Below are 21,900 nucleotides of genomic sequence, written 5' to 3' on the forward strand. Positions count from 1 at the left end.
TCAAATTATTGTATTTGCTGTATGTTACTGTGCAATACGGATGTGAAGTTAAAATATTGTTCACTTCAGTTATATGGTCCCCAACATACTTTAAAATCAAAGAAAGTACATTTAACGTTAACGATAGTTAGGCTGTTACATGTAGACTGGGTGACGTCAAGCAATGAACATGCAGATTCGATTGGCTAGCGGCGCGTGAGATACTAAACAAATGCCGTAAAATACTACAAAGGCTGTGCAGGCTCAAACTAGTTGCCTACGCTCCATCAAAAGGGAGAAATTCTCATTGATTTATCGGGTTATAGACGCGGTCCGGATTGGATGGCTTCTGGTTCCGCATCCGGACCGCGGTCCGCCTGTTGTTGATAGCTGCTCTAAACAATATAATATATATCATCACAAGAAAAATACCTAACTTGAGGTTGTATGAGTTGACACATTTCTGATTCTGAATCATGTCAAGACGTTTTGGATATATTCCTCCAATATCAGGCAGTCATTCAGCGACATGAAACGATCAAATGAGTAACACACGCCTCCACGCTGACCGACAAAAATACGGTTCAATCAATGAGAGTGGAGAGAAGCCGACCACAGCAAACTGAATCACTTGAACTCATTTGACCATGTACGATCTAATTCAGCTTTCATATTCCACAAAGAGGCCTGAAACAGCCTTTGTTTACAGACAGCTTCTCTGCTGTGGAGCCATTTCCCAACCATGTGGTTAGCCTCTTCACGGACATTTAATTTGCCGTGGCTGCACACACACATGGCTTATAAGTGCTCTAATAAGAGTAACGACAGAGGCTACATTCTACACTGTTTTAAAGGGATTCATTTTTTAATCATCTCGAGGCACAGACAGTGTGGAGGGTTATCTGGGGGCGAGGCTACTATTTTTGACTTTGAATCGTTCTCGTTGTCAAACATAGCCTTCTCATAGTGGAAAATCAGCTGTTGCTTAAATGCTGGGAAGAAACAAGCAGTGATGAGAAAGCAATTTTTTTATTTTCTAGGACGAGGCCAATTTATATAAATGCAATTGCCCTAACTGACAGCATTGGGAGTCCAGTTAGAGGTTACCAGGCAATCTCACGAGCATTTCCGTGAGGTAAGTTGGGAATACATCTGCTGCCTTATCTATCCCAGCTTGTTCTGAATATGAGGTTTCACATCACGATCATATCTGGATGTCTGACAGCCTTGTTACACCTGTGCGACAGCTCTATTCAAATAGGTGTAACTGATTGCACCCTACGGGCACACCTGCAAGCAATATTATAATTAAGGTAATCCGTTTAAATCCTGACAATGTGGGCGTTCAGGTGGTTGGTGATCTGATGTGAAAGGCACCATTGTTTTGTGGGGAGACGCGAGGAATAGGCACCTGTTACAGCCAAACACACTGGGAAAAATTAACATCTTTGAGTGCGGGCAATTACAAATGACAGTGTTTGTGTTGTCTCAACCAATTTTACACCGGTGATCTTACTCATGAGATGGCTTGCCAAGAGCCCCCCCCCCCCATCTCTTTAGAGCTATTTTCGATGGATGCCTTACTGATTACAGTCTACAGTAGGTCTGGGCATGTACAGTAAGTGGCCAGCGTTGCATCCTTTATCCAAACAGATTCTCGGTCTTCACTCAAGCGAACGTCTGATGTGAACATCTGCAGGTCACCCCTTTCGCAATGCTTTGAATAAAGAGAAGCAACAATATTCTTACAGTATGGCTAAGCTACACAAACATGCTCCAAGTCTCAGTCCACTATTACTTCCATCTGTTTTCAACAAGATGTTCTGGAACAACGGATTGTATGACATTCCAGGTTTACATGCAGAACATTAGCAGTGGACCCAACATAGATAGCTAGATAGATAGCTAGATAGATAGACAGACCGACAGACAGACAGACAAATAGATAGATAGATAGACAGACAGACAGACAGACAGACAGACAGACAGACAGACAGACAGACAGACAGACAGACAGACAGACAGATAGATAGATAGATAGATAGATAGATAGTTACCACTCGGTGAGTTTCCTGACTTTGAAGATGACAGTTTATGGTGTTTTTGAGGGATTTTGTCTATGCACCTACGGATCCATCGAGTGTCTTAGTGGCGACCGGCTGTATCTCGAGAGTGCACCGTTTGAGGAAACTTTCATATCGGCCGTTGTACATGATCGTAAATAACCTTATAACATGGCTTATAATGTTACATTCCGAACCTCTCTAAGGATCTTCAGCATTTTTTGTTTGACTATATTTATATTACACTGCACTATATGTAAATCAGAAACAGAGACCTCTCTTGACCAAGGATAACTGTATCCCAGATAAAGATTCTCTTGGTCACCCTTTCCTCTGGCAACTGGTCAATGGGAGTTCCACAGCCAAGCTATTTCCCATCTCTGCTTAATAAGACAAGACAAGAGGCAGGTGCAAGAGACATTGATACTGTATGGACACAGAATAGCAGGTAGAGGCTGACCCCCCTAGCCCACCCAGAGCAAGCATAGGAGCTGAATGGAGGCCGACGGGCCTCAACTAACCCCAACCCGCCCTCTTCAGCCCCGCCCTCTTCAGCCCCGCCCCATCACGTGACAGGCGACGAGAGGCTTCCCTTACTTTTTGGTTCAGTGAAGAGATAAAAGCCTATTGACTTGCAAAGCTACCGTTAATGCAAATTGGGTCCCACTATCAATGTATTATTTATGGGGGCGAGAGGCAGACATTTCCACAGAACTGGGAGCTAAGCTTACAGGAGATTAGCCATGCTATCTCATTCATTTACCAGGGAGTAATTGCTCAACTGCTGGGGAATTAAGATGTGAGGCCCCCACTGGCAGTTCATCATGTAATGGGGGAGGCTGCCACCAGCCAACCACCTCTTAGTTCCAGATAAACAACTACAGTTCTACTCTGCTGTGAATATATGGTTACAGTTTGGCCGACAACTGTCATTCTCACTGACACTTTGGTGATTGGTTCTGTTGCCGCCAAAGCGAATTTGCATGATTCCATTGAGCAAATAAAAAGCGGATGTCACAAACGCCACTGTTTCCTAGCCATACACTACTGTACATAGATATAGTGGCCCTGTGGTATATTTTCCACGTGAGATCTCAAATGTGCCTTTCTGTATGACGACGTTTCGTACAGTATTTAAAATCAGTTCTATTGGTTGTTCGGGTTTAAGGAAGCGGAAATAACAAGATTTTTTACATTAAACCAGAAGCATCAGGATAACGTGTGTCAGTACATTTCCCTCTGTGCTACAGTGTGTGTTCCTCGTCAGTTTCTTTCAAATGATCAACAGTAGTGGGGACGCTGGCGTTGACACTAACAACAGATTGTTTCTTCTTTTAGTCTTCTATTACTCACGACGGGAAATCAACAGAAAGAGTCTTACCTTGTCTTCAATGTCACTCTCACTGTCACACTGGAAGAGAAGAGAAGAGAGAAACATAAGGAATTATTCATCCCCCCTGCCCCCCCAACACACCTCTCCACACCTCCACCACCCCCACCCCCACCTTGTAATCAGTGCAGATGTTATGTTCTGTGTGAGACTCCCTTTCCTTCAGTGACAGCTTTCAACACAAACGGGGGAGGAGGGAGGGGGGGGAGAAAGTGTCACGTTATGAAAGAGGTTTCAGGTTTCAAAAGCAAAACACGGCACAATAAGACCATTCTGGAGTTTTCCATGTGAATACGACGGCTTAGAAAAGATGGAAAAACCAATAACGCTACATGAGGTGGGCTGTGTTGCGTAGCTCTGGCTTAGTCATTGTATATTCAATTCAAAAATGCTTTAAAAAACGTGTCATTTACCCTTTACTTTGTGCTGCGAATTGAGCCTGACCTTTCTGAAAACATCAACAGGCACCTGTTTTTCACAGTCACACTTCGCAGCATTACAGTAGTACTGATGCAGTTAAAGAATGAGCAACAAAATGGGCTAGTGCCTCCTCAACATCCCTTCAAAACAGTTTGTTTGCAGCAAACTGCATCAGCGGATTAAATTAAAATGGGTAATACGCTAAAGGTTGGGAACCACACACAGCCTTTGCCTACACTGGATTCACGATTACAAGATTGATTAATCTTTAACAATGGCCTTCTACAGTATACTCCCTGAACAGTGGCTACTTCCGTTTCTCACGTTCGTGCGTTATAGCTGGTAACTCCCTCTCACGCTACAATGGGAGCTGGAGTTGTGGCAACACAAGTGGAGTGGGCCGTCCTCCTGGACCCCCGCAGCAGGGGGCCGCTGTGCTGAGGCCCTCCACCCGGAGAGCTACAGAGAGGCCCCTGAAAACGCCCCTCAAACTGTCAATTAAGTTTCTGTGGCAACATTTTTAAGTGCCCCTCTTTATTTTGTTGAAGTCCTTTTCATCAGCGAGGCACAAAAGCAGGAGCTGGGTCAAAAGAGCCACAGCGGTCCTTTTGTACGAGCTCGGTGGGTCCAAACGCATAAGTAAGTAAGGAGCACAATCAGCGGGGCGGCCTGGCGGTCAGCGTCTCCGGCTGAGAGGGAAAGAGCACGCGGCTCTGCCCCGGCTCGTCCCCTGCTCTGGACCAACCGCACGGAGCTACTGGCTAACAGACTGTTCCCAGAGAGATTTGTGGCTCAACGCGAATGGGCTGTGGGTTTTTTGCGTTTGTTTGTGTGTTTGTGTATGTGTGAAGTAGTGTATGTATACATCTGCTGCCTGAATACTCAGAAGGATGCTTGACCACTTGCCTTTTGCATGGAGTTATGGTCACCAGAACAGACAGACAGACTCGCAGAAGGTCAGGCAAATGAAAAGGAGACAATATGATGATGCCTTTCTTGAGCTGACCATGGCGTTCAGTAGCGGGAGAAGAGAACGAGTACATAGAGTATATGCAGTACTAGACCACCACAGGACCAGAGAAAAAAGACAAACAGTATGGCTACTATATGTGTGTGGGCTCACATGTGACATAATAGATAGTTCAGGGAAGAGACAAATGGTATTTGCTGTACTGTACAGCATGTCTGTTCATTCTCTGAGGGGGTGGTTGAAAACCTAATTTTAAGGATTTTCAAAAGATATTCACTATAAGTGTTAATCAGAATTACTTAAGTCCCGTTATCAATAGTCGCGTTACCAATCAATTTCCTATTCAAGATGGGTCCTCAACAAATTGATTAATACACATTTCAACACAGTCTAGTAGAACCCAACCTGTTATCAAGATGCATGTTTCTCAAAGCTCAATAATTTGAAATTTAAAAAGCTATACATAAAATCCCTGACGGCTTCTCAAGCCTGATTTCTCAACAGCGTGTTTAAATGCAAAACTGAACTTGAGCTCAACTTGACGCTACGGCGCGGAGGAGGAGACAAAATATCAAGAGAGCCCAGCGGCGTGCTCATCCTCATCCTCCCTCCATCATCCCCCAGCGCACAGCAGCGCAGCGTAGAGAACATGCTGGTCCACCGAGCAGGGAGGAGGAGGAGGGAGGGGGCGGGGCACGGCAGGGGGGGGGGGGGGGGGTGGGGGGGGGGGCTAGGTGAAAAGGAAAGAACTAAGCAAGCAGCAGTAGGAACGTGGCGGGAACAGAGAGGGTGGGCTATGAGCTGTATAAGCTTGGGCGGAGGGGGGGGGGGGGCAAGTCGGGACAAGTTGCCAGTTGTAAAACGGGACTATGTTGAGGCGAAGGAAGGCCCGCATTGAGGCCCGTGTGCGCGAGAGGGCTGCGCTGGGCTCGGCGTGGACCCCTGCAGCAGCCGGGCCGGGTTCAGGGAACTGTGTACATAAAGCAGCACTTTCTCAGAATTGGAAAAAGGTGCTCTGTGCTCCGCTGTGGGTTATAAGCCAAAATCCAAATTATGAACTTGCAAAAGCAAAAGCAACCCCCCCTCCCATGACCCCCCCACCCCAGCTCCCCAACGGCCTGGCGGAGGTCTGAGGGGATGTTGTTAAAAGCGCTAGAGATGTGGTGTTCGTAAAACTGTCTGACCGGAGTGAGGCCCCAGCGAGTCCCTCTCATGGACGTTCAAAACCCCCAGAAAAAGCCTGACTACTCGTTTGGAGGCAGGGAAGTAGTTTTGTCCCCCCCTGCTGCGCCAGTTTGCTGGCCGACAACTCCTGGTGTTGGAGGCATTGGAACTGATGTGTCCAGGCGACAAGATCTATCTATCTTCATTTATCAGACATTATTTCATGTCATTTCAATTCACAGCTATTTCAGTGGCGTGACTAGCTTCCGTCCTACCAGTCCTGAACAGAAACAAGCCAGCCACGCACATAAGCCAGGCTGGGCCTGGCCTGGTTCTGGCACATTCTAATTCCATCGATGCGAATGGAGGAAGAGGGGGAAGACAGTAACTGTTGCGCATCGCGAAGCACATTAACACCAACTGCCCAAATTAATCACACAGTTCCACCTGTCACATTCTGACAATGAATTTGCCTTGGAGAGATATGGCCGGAACTCGCCGGGCGATAGAAATTCTGTCCGTGTCTGGCGTGGGGGTTGTGGTGGTGGGGGGCTGCATGAATACTGATTGTGGGCCGTTCCCTTCGCCGGCGCGATATCAGAGCCGCCGACGCATACATTTCCCTGTCAGCTCGCCCTCCAAAAAATTGAAATGGAGCATCGGTGAAAGCCCCGATATCTCCGCCTCGGCCAAAACAATCGTCCGGGGAACACTTGACGGCCCACAGTTCATGGCGAGATGTCATATTTACTATCGACAAGCCAGACCATAATATGCACTTCAGCCAGAGCCGTGTGCGTATCCTCTCTGTGTCAGAGAGCGACCTAAATCTTAGAGACAGCGCTCCTAAGAGGGGTGTCAGTTAGATGGTCTTGGCTAGGGGGGGAGGCTGTAGCAACAGGCTCGGACTCCCTGCAGTCCCAGAGACCTGGGGGGGCCGGTCTGGGTAATGGTGTATTTCGATACATGGGGATCCAACAGTGACTGATACAGAGGAAACGGGGCCCAATTTCCACCCTCAATTTCCCTCCTGCGGCTGCTGGGATGAGGTGTGGGGATATTGTCTCTGTTTCTGCTCAAGCGGGAGGAGGTCCGGGGAGGGGGAGGGGGGGGAGGGGGGAGGAGGGGGGCGCGCAGCCAGAGAGCTCCGAGACCCCCAGCCATCGCCAGAAACCCACGGTGCCAGCCTAAGCACTTGAACATCCATAATTCATAAATACAATGTTCTTTTTAAACCCGGGCCCTACGGAAGAACGCACAATGACTTGGCCGCTGTAAACCAGAGACAAAGCGAAAAAATAAACAAAAAAATGCCAATTTTTCAATAGCGGAGAGGAAGAGAGCCAGCGGCTGTATTTACCCACAGCAGAATAAACAGCCTCCTGGCACCGTGGAGACGGGCTAGTCAGGGCCGAGGTTTATACAGCTCCCATAACAAGTGTCACGCCATTCGACCCCCGCGACCTCAGAGGAGAAGAAACTGGAGCGCTCCTCTTGACCCCGCCGTCGGAATCAGAAAGCAGGGCTGAGCGCTATGATTCGATCAAAGGCTCAAATCTATACAGCCATTTGACCTTTCACCCTGCCGCGGGGCTGCATGGGAAGTCAGGTGATTACCCGGGGTCAGGCCGAGGGGGCCGGGATTAGAGGAGTATTGATCGGACTGGAGATGACGGGGGCCCTGGGAATGAGAAGGCTCCACGGGCGGAAATGGTATCGACCCGCTGAGGAGACCCAGGCTGTAGGCAGGGCTCCAATGTAAAACCATATTTGATCTGGGGACCTTGAAGTTGGCTGAACAAACAGGGAGGGGAGTCTCGCCAAGGCCCCTCACAAAGCAAAGAGAGAGAGAGAGAGGGAGGGAGAGAGGGAGAGAGAGAGAGAGAGAGAGAGAGAGAGAGGGAGAGGGAGAGAGGTGCTGGAGAAGGAACAGAGGGGCCGAGAGAGACTCTTTACATTAGGCAGACGCACAGGAACCCGGGGAGGAGCTGACACGCTCAGAGGAGAGAGTCAGCAGGGGCTGTGTAAATCTAGCGCGGTGAGGACAGACATACTCTAGGCCTGACCCGGGGCCAAGCTAAGCAGCCTTTTTACACTGCCCAGAGGGCCCGGCGACGCCCGGCGCTTCCCTCCGCTTCCAAGCTGTGGTGTGCGTAGGTGTGTGCGTGCGTTTGCATGTGTGTGTGGGGAAGGGGGGGGTTGATTCCCCCCCTAGTAAATTAAAGGACTGCCTTGTGCCTTCCAACTAGAGCTCCCCGAACCTTAGCTTCCAGCGCTCACGGGGGAGCCGTGCTGCTGGCGGGGGTGCTGGCGGACCCTCGCGGCCGCCTGGCAGGGAGCGGCGCACGCTAACGGGAGGGGTACGAGGGAGAGGGGGGGGGGCTTTTATTCATCAACGACGAAAAAAACAGAAGCGCCGCAGCCAAAAACCCGGCGGGCGGACTGGGAAATACACCGCGGACGCACGGACACGGACCTGGAGGGGAAATGGTGGCGGGGGAGAGAGAGAGAGAGAGAGAGAGAGAGAGAGGGAAATACTGATTTAGGGCAGCCATGTTTTTTTTCGCAGCAACCATCTTTCAGAAGGTTCCCCGCGGCATCATCTGTCTCCGCTCTCCACATCTGGCTCAGCCCTGGCTAGCTCCCAGAGAGCACTGCAGCAACCGCCCCCGCCGGTTAGCTAGCCGGCTAGTACCTCGCTTGGCCGTCAGAAAGGCACACCCACACACACCCACACACACACCCACACACACACACAGACACACACTTCCCTCCGTTTTGACAGAGCACCCAGCCCCGACCGGGCGCTGTAGCCGGCACCGGGCGCTGGAAATCTAAGTCGGGCAGAGGAGAAATTAGCCGCGGAAGGAAGGAAATGGGATGTTGACTTGAACTGGCCCCGAGGGCAGCCGAGAGTCTCCCCGCGCAGCTTCGTCGGCTGCCTGACAGTTTGATGGAGCGAGCGGAGGCTTCCCCCCGGCCCTAGCCCGGCGTCTCTCGCACTGATGTAGCTCAGCGAGGAACAGATTGAGCCTCCGGGCATTGCTCTGTACTGCTACTCCCCTCTCTCTCGCTCGCCCTCCCTCCCTCCCTCACACACACCCACACGCTGACATGGGACGCACACACACACGCGCACAGCTTTCCTTTCCTGGTATCTCCCCCCCCCCCCGCCCTGGACGGTGTTGTGATGAGCGCTACAGATGCGTCGTACGGAGTTCCAGCCTACGCACATTGAAGGCGGGCGGAGGTGGGGGGGGGGGGGGGGGGAGAGAGGGGAGGGTTATGGAGGGAGGGGGAGGCAGGGGCTGCGAGGACACAGGCATAATGAAAAGAGTCTCGCGGCGGCCCACTGCGCGCTGGTCATGAGGAGCATGTGCTGCCGGGGGGCTCTACCGCTAATTTCAGGGGGCAGCCGAGCGTTTCACGCTAGACTTGTCATTCCGCCAGAGGGGCATTCATTCCGGGTGACAGCGATTGTCAGAGAGGGGAGGAGGCAACCCCCCCCCCCCCGTCCCCTCCGACCCCCCTCCCCACCTCTCTGCAATGATCAAAAGCTGTCATAGGCAGGCTAAAGAATTACAAATGAGTGTCCTGTGGCAATGGCTGGGACTGGATTCGTCTACCCCCCCCCCCCACCACCACCCCTCCGCCTCCTCCTCTCTCCATCCCCCTGTTCTTCCCTCTTGTAGTTCATCCTCCCGTTCCTCTCCTGCTTGTAGGTCTTTATACCTCCGCCGGCCGCGCCGCCGCCTCTCGCGCACGTAGCAGGAAGCGGGTTAAGCCGACTCCAAACACAGAACTACTCAACATGTCTCTGGCTTAGATGAGCATAGCCCACCCCACTTGCCCCCCCCTCCCGTAACCCGCAGCCCCCCCCCCCCCCCCCGACAGGCCCTGTCTGTTAAAGGTGAAACCGCCGGCCGCTACATCTTTAATCAGCGGCATTGACGTCCGGAGGATTTGGCTTCGCCCTTTGGGATATCTCTGAACCTGAGATAAAGAAGCAGAACAAAGTCATAGGAAATCATTAGAGTGGTTGAGAGAACACAGTGGGGGGGGGGGGGGGGGGGGGCGGTACGCCGGGAGCGGAATCTGTCTGGTCTGGCCTCACCCCACCCCCCCCCGTCAACCCCCTCTCACCCCCCTCACCCCGCGGGCTGAGGTCCGAGGCGTGGAGACAGCCGGGCCGCTTTTGAAAATGAAAAGGCCGGCGTTTATTTTTTGCCCCTGACACCTCGCTGCCTTGCCGACGTAGAGAAGAAAGGATGGAGGGAGGGAGGGAGAGAGAGAGAGAGAGAGAGAGAGAGAGAGAGAGAGAGAAACTAACAGCTGGCTGTCTCCTCCTTAAAATCTGTACAATTGCCTGGGGTATGTCAACGGGGAGAGGAGGGATGAGAGGAGGAGGTGCAGTCAGTCATGAAAGGTGCGGGCTTGGTGGTGGTGGAGGAGGAGGAGGAGGAGGGGGAGGGGGGGGTGATGAACCCAGCCGCGAGAGGGAAACTTCTGTTAATCTCTCCAAAACAAGCTATCATGAGAGAGGGGGAGGGGGGGGGGGGGGGGGGCATCCACAGCGCACGTCCTCGGGCGCTGAATAATTCAGACGAGCACCGGGAAGAGGAAACAAAGGCGAACACAAAACACTGGCAGCGTTTGACCCAGAGGTGCAGCAACACCGGCGCGCGTCACAAAGGAGCTCTCTCTCTCTCTCTCTCTCTCTCTCCCCCTCTTCCTTTCTCTCTCTTCTTCATCACGCTCTGTGAGAGGAAACAGCCAACGTCTCGGTTCCTCGCCGCTCGCCGCCCTCTCCCCCCTCCTCGCCGCCCTCTCCCCCCTCTTCGCCGCCATCTCTCCCCTCCTCGTCGCCCTCTCCCCCCTCCTCGCCCCCCTCTCCCCCCTCCTCGCCACCCTCTCCCCCCTCCTCGCTGCCCTCTCCCCCCTCCTCGCTGCGAGGGCGCCACGTACAAAAAGAGAGGAGAAACAGACGAGCCGGGCCTAGGGGGAGCCGTCATGGCCGACGCGGTGTCGTCAGGCAGTACGCTGGCCGACGATGGGGGGGACGCGGGGGGAGCCAGGCCGCGTGAAGCCGTGACGGCCGCCGCCCGCAGAAGCGGCGCCGCCGCCGCGGGGGCAAGGAGGAGGAGGAGGAGGAGGAGGAGGAGGAGGAGGAGGATGGATACCATGGAGAGGAGCCGTAAATAACGCGGGCCCAGTTATTAGAGGACAGGAGGTTAACTGGAGCTTGTTCAAGTGTCCTTTGGCCGGGGTGCTGTGAATCAACCTCACCTGCCGATGTGCGTGCGTGCGCGTGCGTGTGAAACTAAGGTGTGTGCACGTATGTGCTTCCCTGTCTGGGTAGTGCGAGAGTATGAGGGGATTTTTGTTTGATTGTTTTTCACTGCCGTTGTTTTCGCGTTTGGAAATACATGGAGGTGAATGAGCCATAGTTGCATTCAATCCCATGTATTTCCAAACGTGAAAACAACGGCAGTGAAAAACAATCAGAGTCTGGTAATGATGAGTTTGTAACCCTGATAGTGTATTCAGCCTGTTATTTTGACTATTTTAGTTCTTGAAGTGGTGTTTTTACAGCAAACTTTTAACATTGAAGTCAACGGGCACTTCCGCATCCGCACCCTTAATTACGTCAGACTCATACTCAATATGGCAGCTGAGGTGAATAAGGTGAATTGGAGGAGAACATAGTATCTATGTATTGTTTTAATTTTCAAGATTATTGAACAAGGGTGTAGAATTAGCAATTTTGGATTTGTGAATGTGAAATGTAGCTAAAATAATTATCAGATTAAAGCAATACATTGCGATATTTGGACCTTTACAAACATGTCTGGTGCTAATTCTCCAATTACTTACTAAAAGTAAGCTGAATCGTCCAAACAGTCTACTCAGAAAGATAATACATTGACATTTATTACCTTTTAAAACTCGTGCCCCCGAGACGCAGCATTCAGTCGAAGTTGTGCTTCAACAACATAGTAGTAGCTAACTATTCCGGCGTCTTAGGATATCATGCGTTTTTTAAGTTCAATGATATCATGGCGGAGGTGAGAAAACCGAAGCGAAACATCACAGAAGAAGCCAGAAAAAGACAATCTGATAGCGTTACGACAGTACGACAGTGCACTTACTCGCAGAGCCTGTGGGGGCGCACTTCCGAGAAAACCTGAGAAAATGCTATGTATTGCTTTAATGATATAATATTCTTTGGTTTTACTGCCAATATCTTTAATGAAATCAAACAAAATGTTCTCTAGATGTAGCATGAAATCAGGATCAATATTATCAATAATAAATCTACGTAGGTCCTTCCATAGTCTTTTTGTATGAGTGCAATGCCAAAACAGATGAATGTGAAGTGTTTCTGGGAGTACATTAGAAAACATTTCACAAGATAACCATTTGCAGGATATCTGTGTAAAATTCTGAAGGAGACTTCTCTTACCTGTACCTGTTATTTTTAGTAATGTCTTACCTAAAGGGGGGTGCTAGAGGGCCAGTAGGGGGCGTTAGAGGGCCAGTAGGGGGGCGCTAGAGGGCCAGTAGGGGGCGTTAGAGGGCCAGTAGGGGGGCGCTAGAGGGCCAGTAGAGGGACATAAGAGAGCCAGTAGGGGGGCGCTAGAGAGCCAGTAGGGGGGCGCTAGAGGGCCACTAGAGGGCCAGTAGGGGGGCACTAGAGGGCCAGTAGAGGGACATTAGAGAGCCAGTAGGGGGGCGCTAGAGTACAGTAGGGGGGCGCTAGAGTACAGTAGGGGGGCGCTAGAGGGCCAGTAGAGGGACATTAGAGAGCCAGTAGGGGGGCGCTAGAGTACAGTAGGGGGGCGCTAGAGTACAGTAGGGGGGCGCTAGAGGGCCAGTAGAGGGACATTAGAGAGCCAGTAGGGGGGCGCTAGAGGACCAGTAGGGGGGCGCTAGAGGGCCAGTAGAACGACATTAGAGAGCCAGTAGGGGGCGCTAGAGGGCCAGTAGGGGGAAATTAGAGGGTCAGTAAGGTGTGACCATCGATGGGGCGGAGTTGAGGGGAGAGAGCGTAACAGAGGAGAGAAGCCCTCTATTATTCTAACAAGGGCACAGTAGGTACTGTATGTTGTCCCCCACCAATGATGCTTCGCCCTTTTGTAGAAATGTTCATTCTTCTACGCTAGAATAGCTTGCTGGGACTGTCACTCATTACTGGCTAGTGGCTAGCTAGCATTACAACAATGGCATTGCACTTTTATTTGGGATAGTTATCCAGCATAACCAGTTTGCTGATAAACTTGTTGTTTGTCACTATGGACTAGCAGTTAGTTATGTATGGGTTGGCTACTTGCTGGAAGTGGTAATTATCAGAACTGTATGTCAAAGATTCTGTAAATCCAGAAAAACATTCTGTAAATCAAGAGCAGAGAGGCTGTGTGCACCAGTCATTATTTGTCTTGGGTCATGGCAACGCAAAGCAGAGGGGGTGTTATGCTGTTCCTGAAAATGTGAAATGTTTGACCATTCACACCTTTAACAAAAGGCTCAGGATAGTATGTAGCTTCTGATTCCCCTGTACTTCTCATAGTTCTGTCTTGAGCGCGGGCTTCAAAACACGCACTTGGAAAACGTGTGGAAATTGGAGCGGAGCATGTGAGCGGAGCGGGTGGATTTTGAATGGAGCGTGGGGCGGGTTTCCAAAAAGCATTGTCTTTGTCAATTTCACTCCGGTACCAAAGATGGTCAACAGGTTCAAGAAACAGTTGTTGAGTTGGGTTGGGTTTTGTTTTTTTATTGGTGAAATTACACTGTGTGCGTTTAAGCTAAAATTAAGCTTTTTCTTTTTTTTTTGGGGGGGGGGTGATGTACGGAGCATGGTCAAACTACCTACAGTCATCTGATCTATGTTGTGAAATATAACGACTATAGCTAATAATAATTGTTGTACCTACAATGTATCTAGCTTCGATACTAACCTATGAGAATTTCAACATGTAACAAGGACCAGAAATGCTACTAAACTAGCTACTAACTACTAAAGGTTTTTAAGCGGGGCAGACGCTAATTCCATAGCATCTTTGTGACGTCTGTCTATGTGCGTGTCCATTCGTAGCATGAGATTTACACCAATCAACCAGCAGAGGGCAGTAGAGATTTTTATGTCTTGGCAAAGGGAAAAATTAACTGTGGTAAGCACCCCCTAGTGGTGGGCTCTGGTACAGTGGTGTGACAGATGAACAAACAAACAAACAAACAAACAAACACTAACTAACGTACACATAGAAGTTGATTTCATCAGGGTGGGAGACAATTACAGAATCATAGCTTAATTAACGGTTTCAGGGACGGGGGTTGCCAGGTTTGCTTATTGTTTTTGTACAGCAGTGGACAAAGTAAGGTATTAGACGATAAACACACAGAAAGCGCAAGCTGCTGAACAAAGAGACTGGGCAACGCAGCCCCCCTTCTCCCTGCCCTATCACTCTTTCTCTCTCTCTCTCTCTCTCTCTCTCCCTCTCTCTGTCTCGTGCTTCGTCTGAGCGGTTGATATTAATGGGACGTTCCCTTGTTTGTAAACGTGCCAAGTTGTGTGCACCACCGCAGGCTGGCTATTACAAAAGGCCTCTAGGGTGGATTCTCCATATGGCCTCACATATGGCACTCAGCAGCATCAATTAATGTTGTTATAATACTGATTTTTACGAGCAGTGTTTCCAGCCCTTCCCCTCTCCTCTATTCTCCTCATCCCCCCACGCTTGCTTTGTGAGATTGGGTTTGTTTGTTTCCATTTCCGTGTGTGTGTGTGCGCGCGTGTGTGTGTATGTGCGTGTATGTGCGGCTTTTCGCCTCCACTGCCCCGGTTCTTAACGGCCTGGCTTTCTCCCGATCCGTTTTTGGCGGAGTGCGGTGCAATGAAACTGCATTCAAAGGCCTGAAAAACGAGGCTTCTGTTCCCGCTGCGCTTCACAAGAAAGGTTACACAACCGCCGACGTGTCAGAATCTCCTACCGCTACATGAAGAAAGCTGCCGAAGAAACAAAAAGAAAACATCACAAAAAATAAAGAACAATTATCAGCAAAATGAGATAATATGACTGCGTAACACCAACAGTTAGCTGACAGCCCCCTGACGGCACACCTGTTGAACATGATGTCGTGGTCACATCAGGTCAGTGTGAGGGCCTATCAGAGTTGAAGACGCGAGGCGTGCGTTCAAAGCCATAGGCAAACGCTCGGCGCCCGCTTTTTTTTTTACCCAAGTGCCTTTGGTGTGGGATCTGACGCGAGGGGGAACAAGAACGCAGCAAAAAGCCCGCTCAAAGGCTCCCGGCGACGACGGGCTTGTCACAGACGCCGCAATTAGAGACGAGATCACTGCTTCCCAAGACGCAACCCCCTCCCCCCCTCCCCCCCCCCCGCATGGAACTCTCTCGTTTGAGGAACGCGCTCAAAGGAAAGGGAGGGCTTTAAAACGTTCGCCGGATAGCTAATCACTCTTAGGGATGAAAGTCCCTCGACGCATTCCGTCAACGGGGGGAGTCTTCCTAACTCAGGCGCTTGTCTGACTCCGATTGTTTCCAGCGCAGCCACTTCCGTTCCCGCAGGCGGGCCAGGCAGGCACGCTGGGCGGTTTGAAAGGCTTGAAGGTGCAGTCACGCTCTGTGGAAGGCTGATGCTTTGTACTGATATTTCTAGCGGCACAATCTCATTACTTTCCGACGTTTGGAGACGCGAGCAGCGGGGCGGATTGTCATTTCACACCGACAGAAGTTCTGTGAAGGCGCGGGGAAGCTCGAACGTCTGTGGCCTATACGCCGCCGCGGATCTCATGAGGCTGAATGTGCTCAACTAACCGAAATGGATTAAGTCTGGTACACGATATCACGTAACTGACAGTCAATCTAATGTCCAGTCCCTTGCGCCATGTCAATAGTCTCTGTATTCCTACTGTAATCTCTATAATCCTATCCATCTCACTGCCCCGTTCTGTTACACTACATCTACTAATCTTAATTCAGTTACAAACTGTAGTGTACTCTTGAGTACGTACACACACACACACACACACACACACACACACACACAGCAGAAACAGGACGCTCTTTGTGCCTAATGAGGAAGAGTTCCCAAGGGCAGCGTCCCACACCTCTCCGCTCTGGCCAGAGCTCCGGAGGTTTCACATGAAACAATCAGCGCCCGTTCATTCGCAGGTTCCCTCTCCTAAGTTGATTTCACACGGGGCTCTTTGACTTGGAAAAAAAACAAAAAAAACTTAGCTCTGTTTAAAGGGCCTGTCAGGGGCTGATTGAAAGCGAGGGCGCCTGGTTACCATGTGAACCCTGGCCTGTTGCTGGGGTGACGGTCCTGGAGTGCTTCCTGGGTAATTTTCGAGGTCACTGGTTTGTGTGCGCCTGTGTGGCGCAGATGGGCCCACCCTCATTCAGGCCTCAGCAGGACCTCTTTCACTGGGGCCCAGTGAATACTCTCATTCATCGCCGCCACCTCCATCGGTCATGCTGTGTCCCTGTGCGGTGCCAAACTTTTTATCTCCCTCTCTTTCCTCCTCCTCCTCCTCCTCTCAAGCCCCACACCAACCACCTTCGTCGCGCTTCAAGCGCTTCTGTCCCGAGTGAGACTTCCAAGACTCGGCTACGGTTTCCGCCTACCTCCGGCGCGCTCGTTAACCGATCCGGCGACACGCTCGTCTCGGGAACCCCGGAGTTATGAAAAACGCCATCAATCTCGACGAGGGCGCCACGTCGCCATCCCCGACGTCGCACATCTCGTTTGCGTCTCGTCTACGGCATCTGCCGCCAACCCCCGGCATCAGTCGTACCCCGGCCGTGAGTCCCGGCGGTCCCGTTGAGCAGCGCCGCGGTGCGTTCCCCCCCCCCCTCCCCTCCAAGAGCCTCTGAGAGCTCCAGGCCATTACAGAGCTGAGCCCCTCTCTGCTGAGCCGCCGTTCCTCTAAAGGCTGCTTAGCCCAGCCGACGGGCCCTTTGCACCAGCTCATTCCAGCTCTAAGTGAGTCTCAGGTCTCGCCTAGTGAGAAGTGACTAATTGTGTCTAGTTGTTAGTGCCCGCGGAATGAGATCCACTTCAAGCGGTGACAGGCTGTGCAATCACTTCTTTTCTCTTCCCCCCCCTTTCTTCTCTCCCACTGCCAGATTTACCCCTCTGCTTCTCAGACTACTGGGCTATAAAATTGGGAGGGCACCGGGCAGGGTACGGAATGAGGCTTGGCATCTTCGACGCGCCAACCTTGAGGAGAGCCGCGGAGGAGAGAGGGAGATGGAGAGTCAGCCATCTTGATTGGAGGACCGAAGAGAAGAAAGAAAGAAAGAAAGAAAGAAAGAAAGAAAGAAAGAAGAAGAAAGAAAGAAAGAAAGAAAGAAAGAAAGAAAGAAAGAAAGAAAGAAAGAAAGAAAGAAAGAAAGAAAGAAAGAAGAGATAGAAAGCTGCCCTTTGAGAACGCAAGAAAACAACAATAAGGAAAGAAAAAAAAAGACAACAGTGCCTAGGGAAGCACAGACTGACAGAGAATGTTGAAAAGAAATATGGGAGAAATATGTTTTAATGGTTTATGTACTGATGTATCATACATTGGGAGCTGCTATAAAAACAAGATAAAAACAAGATGGGGGGTGTGGAAGGTTTGATTAAGCCTGGGAGGCTTGTTTCCAGAGACACACAGACAGAATGGCTGATGAGATCCCTTATAGAGGCAGGAGAGAGAGAGAGAGAGAGAGAGAGAGAGAGAGAGGGAGAGAGACAGACAGAGAGAGGGAGAGAGAGAGAGAGAGAGAGAGAGAATTAGGCCTTCTTCTCCTACTCCTCCACCTCTTTCCACTGTGACATGCTGCGCTATCTCTGGCGTTCCCTACCAGCCAGCCACTATGCCATCTACACTGCAAAATGTAAACAAATGAGATTATGGTATGAAAAATAATATGAAGGTGCACCTCAAATTTACATTCCCTTTACAACACGATCATCCCTTTAGCATATTCTCTAAAGGAGCAAATAAAAAATGATCTTGCGTGTCTGAGGCATACTTAAGAACAACAGCAATCCATTATTATATACTGTAGGCTACATAAATAAACTCCCAGCCTTGGTTCAAGATGCGTGTGTCTTTCAGAACGCAGCCCCCCGTCCCTAACGCATGATATTAGTGTTTGGAGATGGTCTCCCCCACGAGAGATAAAGCAGGTTAAAGCTCCTCGGTAGGGCGCCGGGCTGTACTCCCCCTCTGGGGCGCTGCACTATCATTTGCAGGAAAATTACTTCAGTAATGAAGAATCCCGGCCCATAAATCCTCTTGGCCTCACCTTCCTTGCCTCGCGACTCTGCCGAACAGCTAGTAAAAATTCCCTTTAAAAAATTCATAGCACAATTTTGCTCAAATCCCTCCCAGCAAGCACAATTATGGAACTTTCATCTCAATTGATTTATGTCCTAGGTGGAGGGGGGGTGGGGTGGAGGGGGTGAAAAGAGGGAGGGGGGATGGGCGGTAAATCATTGTTTTTAAAGAGGTGGGCTCAGGCCTGTACAGATGGCTACAGCGTGCATGTTACAGTTGGAGGGGAGGAGGGAGGGGGGTCGAGACATGAGGGGAAGGAGGGCGAGGACGAGGGGGGGAGGGGGTGGAGTTGGGGCTGGAGGCGGAGCAGAGCGGTGGAGGGGAGAAGGGGAAGCGTATTCCACTTGATTAATAACACTAATCAAATTATACAGTGTTCCACTGTGCCCTGAAATCTGGGGCCATAATGTCTGCTAATGGCGAGGTTCATGGAGCTAAACTTGAGGGGGAAAACGCGGCGCTGACGACCCCCTGTCTTAATGAAGGCTGTAAAACAGCCATTTCCAGCAGCCATGAAATGAAAGGGGGAGATTGTTGTAATGTGCCCTGGCTCCTGGCTTCCCCATAGCAAAATAATGTGAGACTGTAAAAAGGACATACAGAGACAGACAGAGAGAGAGAGAGAGAGAGAGAGGGGGAAAGAGAGAGAGAGAGAGACATGCAGACCGACAGAAAGAAAGAATAATTGCTGTGGGGAATGCATGAGGAATGAGTGGATATGGGAGAGGAGGATGAGGAGGAGGAGGAGGAGGAGGAGGAGAGCGCTGGTGAGACAGGGGCAGGATGAGGGAGTGGTGAGCCCCCTCCATACTTTATTTGGGGAGAAATCCTCCCTTCACACGCACACTCTCTCGCCTGCTTATGGATGAGCAGGGCTACCGCGCTACGTCCATTATCCTTAGCTGAACCGACAACAGACGTATTTCATTACTTCTTTACTGCTGATGTGCCTAGCCACCGCTGCCTCCATCCATCCATCCATCCATCCATCCATCCAAATTCATCCATCCATCCATCCATCCATCCACCCACCCACCCACCCACTCACTCACCCACCCATCCACCGACCCGTCCGTCCGCCCGCCCGCCCACCCATCCATCCATCCATCCATCCGTCCATCCATAACAGACTACTACTGTCTGGTGCAACTCTTAGTAATTGCATTGCTTCTGCTCAGAGTAGAAACATCCAGCCATTGCTCAATTCTAATCTTAAGAGTTGGATTCATCATTACAGTATTTCTCATAGGAGCAGCTTGTACTAAATCTGTTGCACATGATGCAAACAATCAAACCAGCCGTAATGTCTCAAGCAAAGCAAAAGCTGGCGGAGCCCCAAACAGCGATCCTGTGAAAACACAGATTACTATTGTTATTAGCATGGTAATTATGCCCTGCGATAGCGTGCACGCAGCCTCAATCAGAACCAAACACACTTTCATTTGATCTGGCTTCCTGTTATGACTGGCTCTGTGCCTCCTCCAACCCCGGCAACACTTGGCTGGCACGTCGAAAACTCAATCAGGCGGAATTACATTTCCATCAGATAAAAATATAATTGATTTGAGAGCCGACACGATACTGTATACAACTACGTTACGTGTGGAGGCCCGACTGCGTGCTCCTGAGGGACTTTGCCTATAGGGAACTCATTAGCGTCAACGCTCTGAATTATTGAGCGCTAAAGCATTGACATTGAAGAATAGGGATCCGCTGTAACTACTTGGTAAGTGTTCATCTCAACTTACGGCAACCCAAGATGTCTGGCCCGTCGACCGGTCCCTCCACCGCACATGAATACTGCAGGAGGAGGAGTTGTAGTGCTTCATAATTGAAAGGGTTCAGACTGAGGTAGGGTCAGTGCGCCATGCACATGCTGTACACACACTCACACACGCGCGCGCGTCGTCCTCTCCGTCTCGTCTGGAGCGCGGTGATGTCATGTCCCGCGCTGTCGTGTCAGCATGAACAAAACCGCGGAGGCTGGGGGGTTAGCGCTTGGCTAGCGTTGTTAGCGTTAGCCGGCGGTACGGCGTATCGCATGTCAGAGTACACGCACGCGGGGAGGCTAAAGGAGACGCAAAGCGCTGAGGTGACATGGTAGCCCTGCTCTGGGGAGGAGGAGAAGCAGAGTGCCTCCCTGACCCCGGCCGCGGGTCTACAGGGTCTCCCTGGGGCGCTGCCAGGGCCCCTGAGGTGAGGATAAAGATATACGGTGTGTCAGCGACAGCGAGGCCTCCACGTCCCCGAAGAGAACGGCGGCTCACTCCCCCAGAGAGACCAGAGTCCCTCAGGCCTCCGCAGCTCTCTCTCTCTCTGTCTTTATTTTCCCTTTACTCCTCTCTCCCTCTCTCTTTCTACAGCCCTCCTGTGAGCTTTCCCACAAAATGAGAACTCAATTAATTCAGGGGAAATGAGGGCGAGGGAGGAGGAGGCCTCGGAGCCCAGAGAGAGAGAGAGAGAGAGAGAGAGAGAGAGAGGGAGAGAGAGGGAGAGAGAGAGACAGAGAGAGACAGAGCAAGAGAGACAACGAGTGAGAGAGATAGAGAGAGAGACAGACCAACAGACAGAGAGACAGAGAGACAGAGAGACAGAGAGACAGAGAGACAGAGAGACAGAGAGACAGAGAGACAGAGAGACAGAGAGACAGACAGACAGACAGACAGACAGACAGACAGACAGACAGACAGACAGACAGACAGACAGACAGACAGACAGACAGACAGACAGACAGACAGACAGACAGACAGACAGACAGACAGACAGACAGACAGACAGACAGACAGACAGACAGACAGACAGACAGACAGACAGACAGACAGACCGACAGACCGACAGACCGACAGACCGACAGACCGACAGACCGACAGACCGACAGACCGACAGACCGACAGACCGACAGACCGACAGACCGACAGACCGACAGACCGACAGACCGACAGACCGACAGACCGACAGACCGACAGACCGACAGACCGACAGACCGACAGACCGACAGACCGACAGACCGACAGACCGACAGACCGACAGACCGACAGACCGACAGACCGACAGACCGACAGACCGACCGACCGACCGACCGACCGACCGACCGACCGACCGACCGACCGACCGACCGACCGACCGACCGACCGACCGACCGACCGACCGACCGACAGACAGACAGACAGACAGACAGACAGACAGACAGACAGACAGACAGAGCAGGGCTCTCCGTGGCCTGGATAAGGCAAACCCTGTCAGGAGCACAGCAGGCAGAAAGGCAGCATGGGGGAGCAAGGTGTGCATTAAGTCTTTTGCCAAGTTAATCCTGTCTACAATTCAAACATGGCTGACAAACACCCCTCATTACAGCACGGGGGCGTGTGTACACGAGCCAGTCACACTGGGGACAGCCGGTAAGGACAAAGGCTGTACGCTCGCTGAGCTCAAAGACCAACGATGTAATTAAAACAGCAAGGACACTCAATACCCCCTCAACACGCGGCCACTATTGAATACTTGGGGGACGGTGAGAATCTGTCATGTAAGCCTCAGACCTGCATGTAATAACCGCACAGCGACCTAATAC

At 51.1% G+C, this 21,900-nt stretch overlaps 1 protein-coding gene across 3 annotated transcripts in view; it reads right to left on the bottom strand.

The window, feature by feature from the left end:
* Positions 1 to 21,900, bottom strand: part of fbrsl1 (fibrosin-like 1) — a 238,412-nt gene that overhangs the window by 80,443 nt on the left and 136,069 nt on the right. For all 3 annotated transcript variants that reach the window (XM_084456785.1, XM_084456786.1, XM_084456784.1), the window contains one exon: positions 3,424 to 3,453. In XM_084456785.1, coding sequence (XP_084312911.1) covers positions 3,424 to 3,453 — 30 coding nt within the window. The remainder of the gene's footprint in view (positions 1 to 3,423; positions 3,454 to 21,900) is intronic.

The sequence above is a fragment of the Borostomias antarcticus genome (assembly GCF_949987555.1).
Source record: "Borostomias antarcticus genome assembly, chromosome: 23".
Taxonomy (NCBI): Eukaryota; Metazoa; Chordata; class Actinopteri; order Stomiiformes; family Stomiidae; genus Borostomias; species Borostomias antarcticus.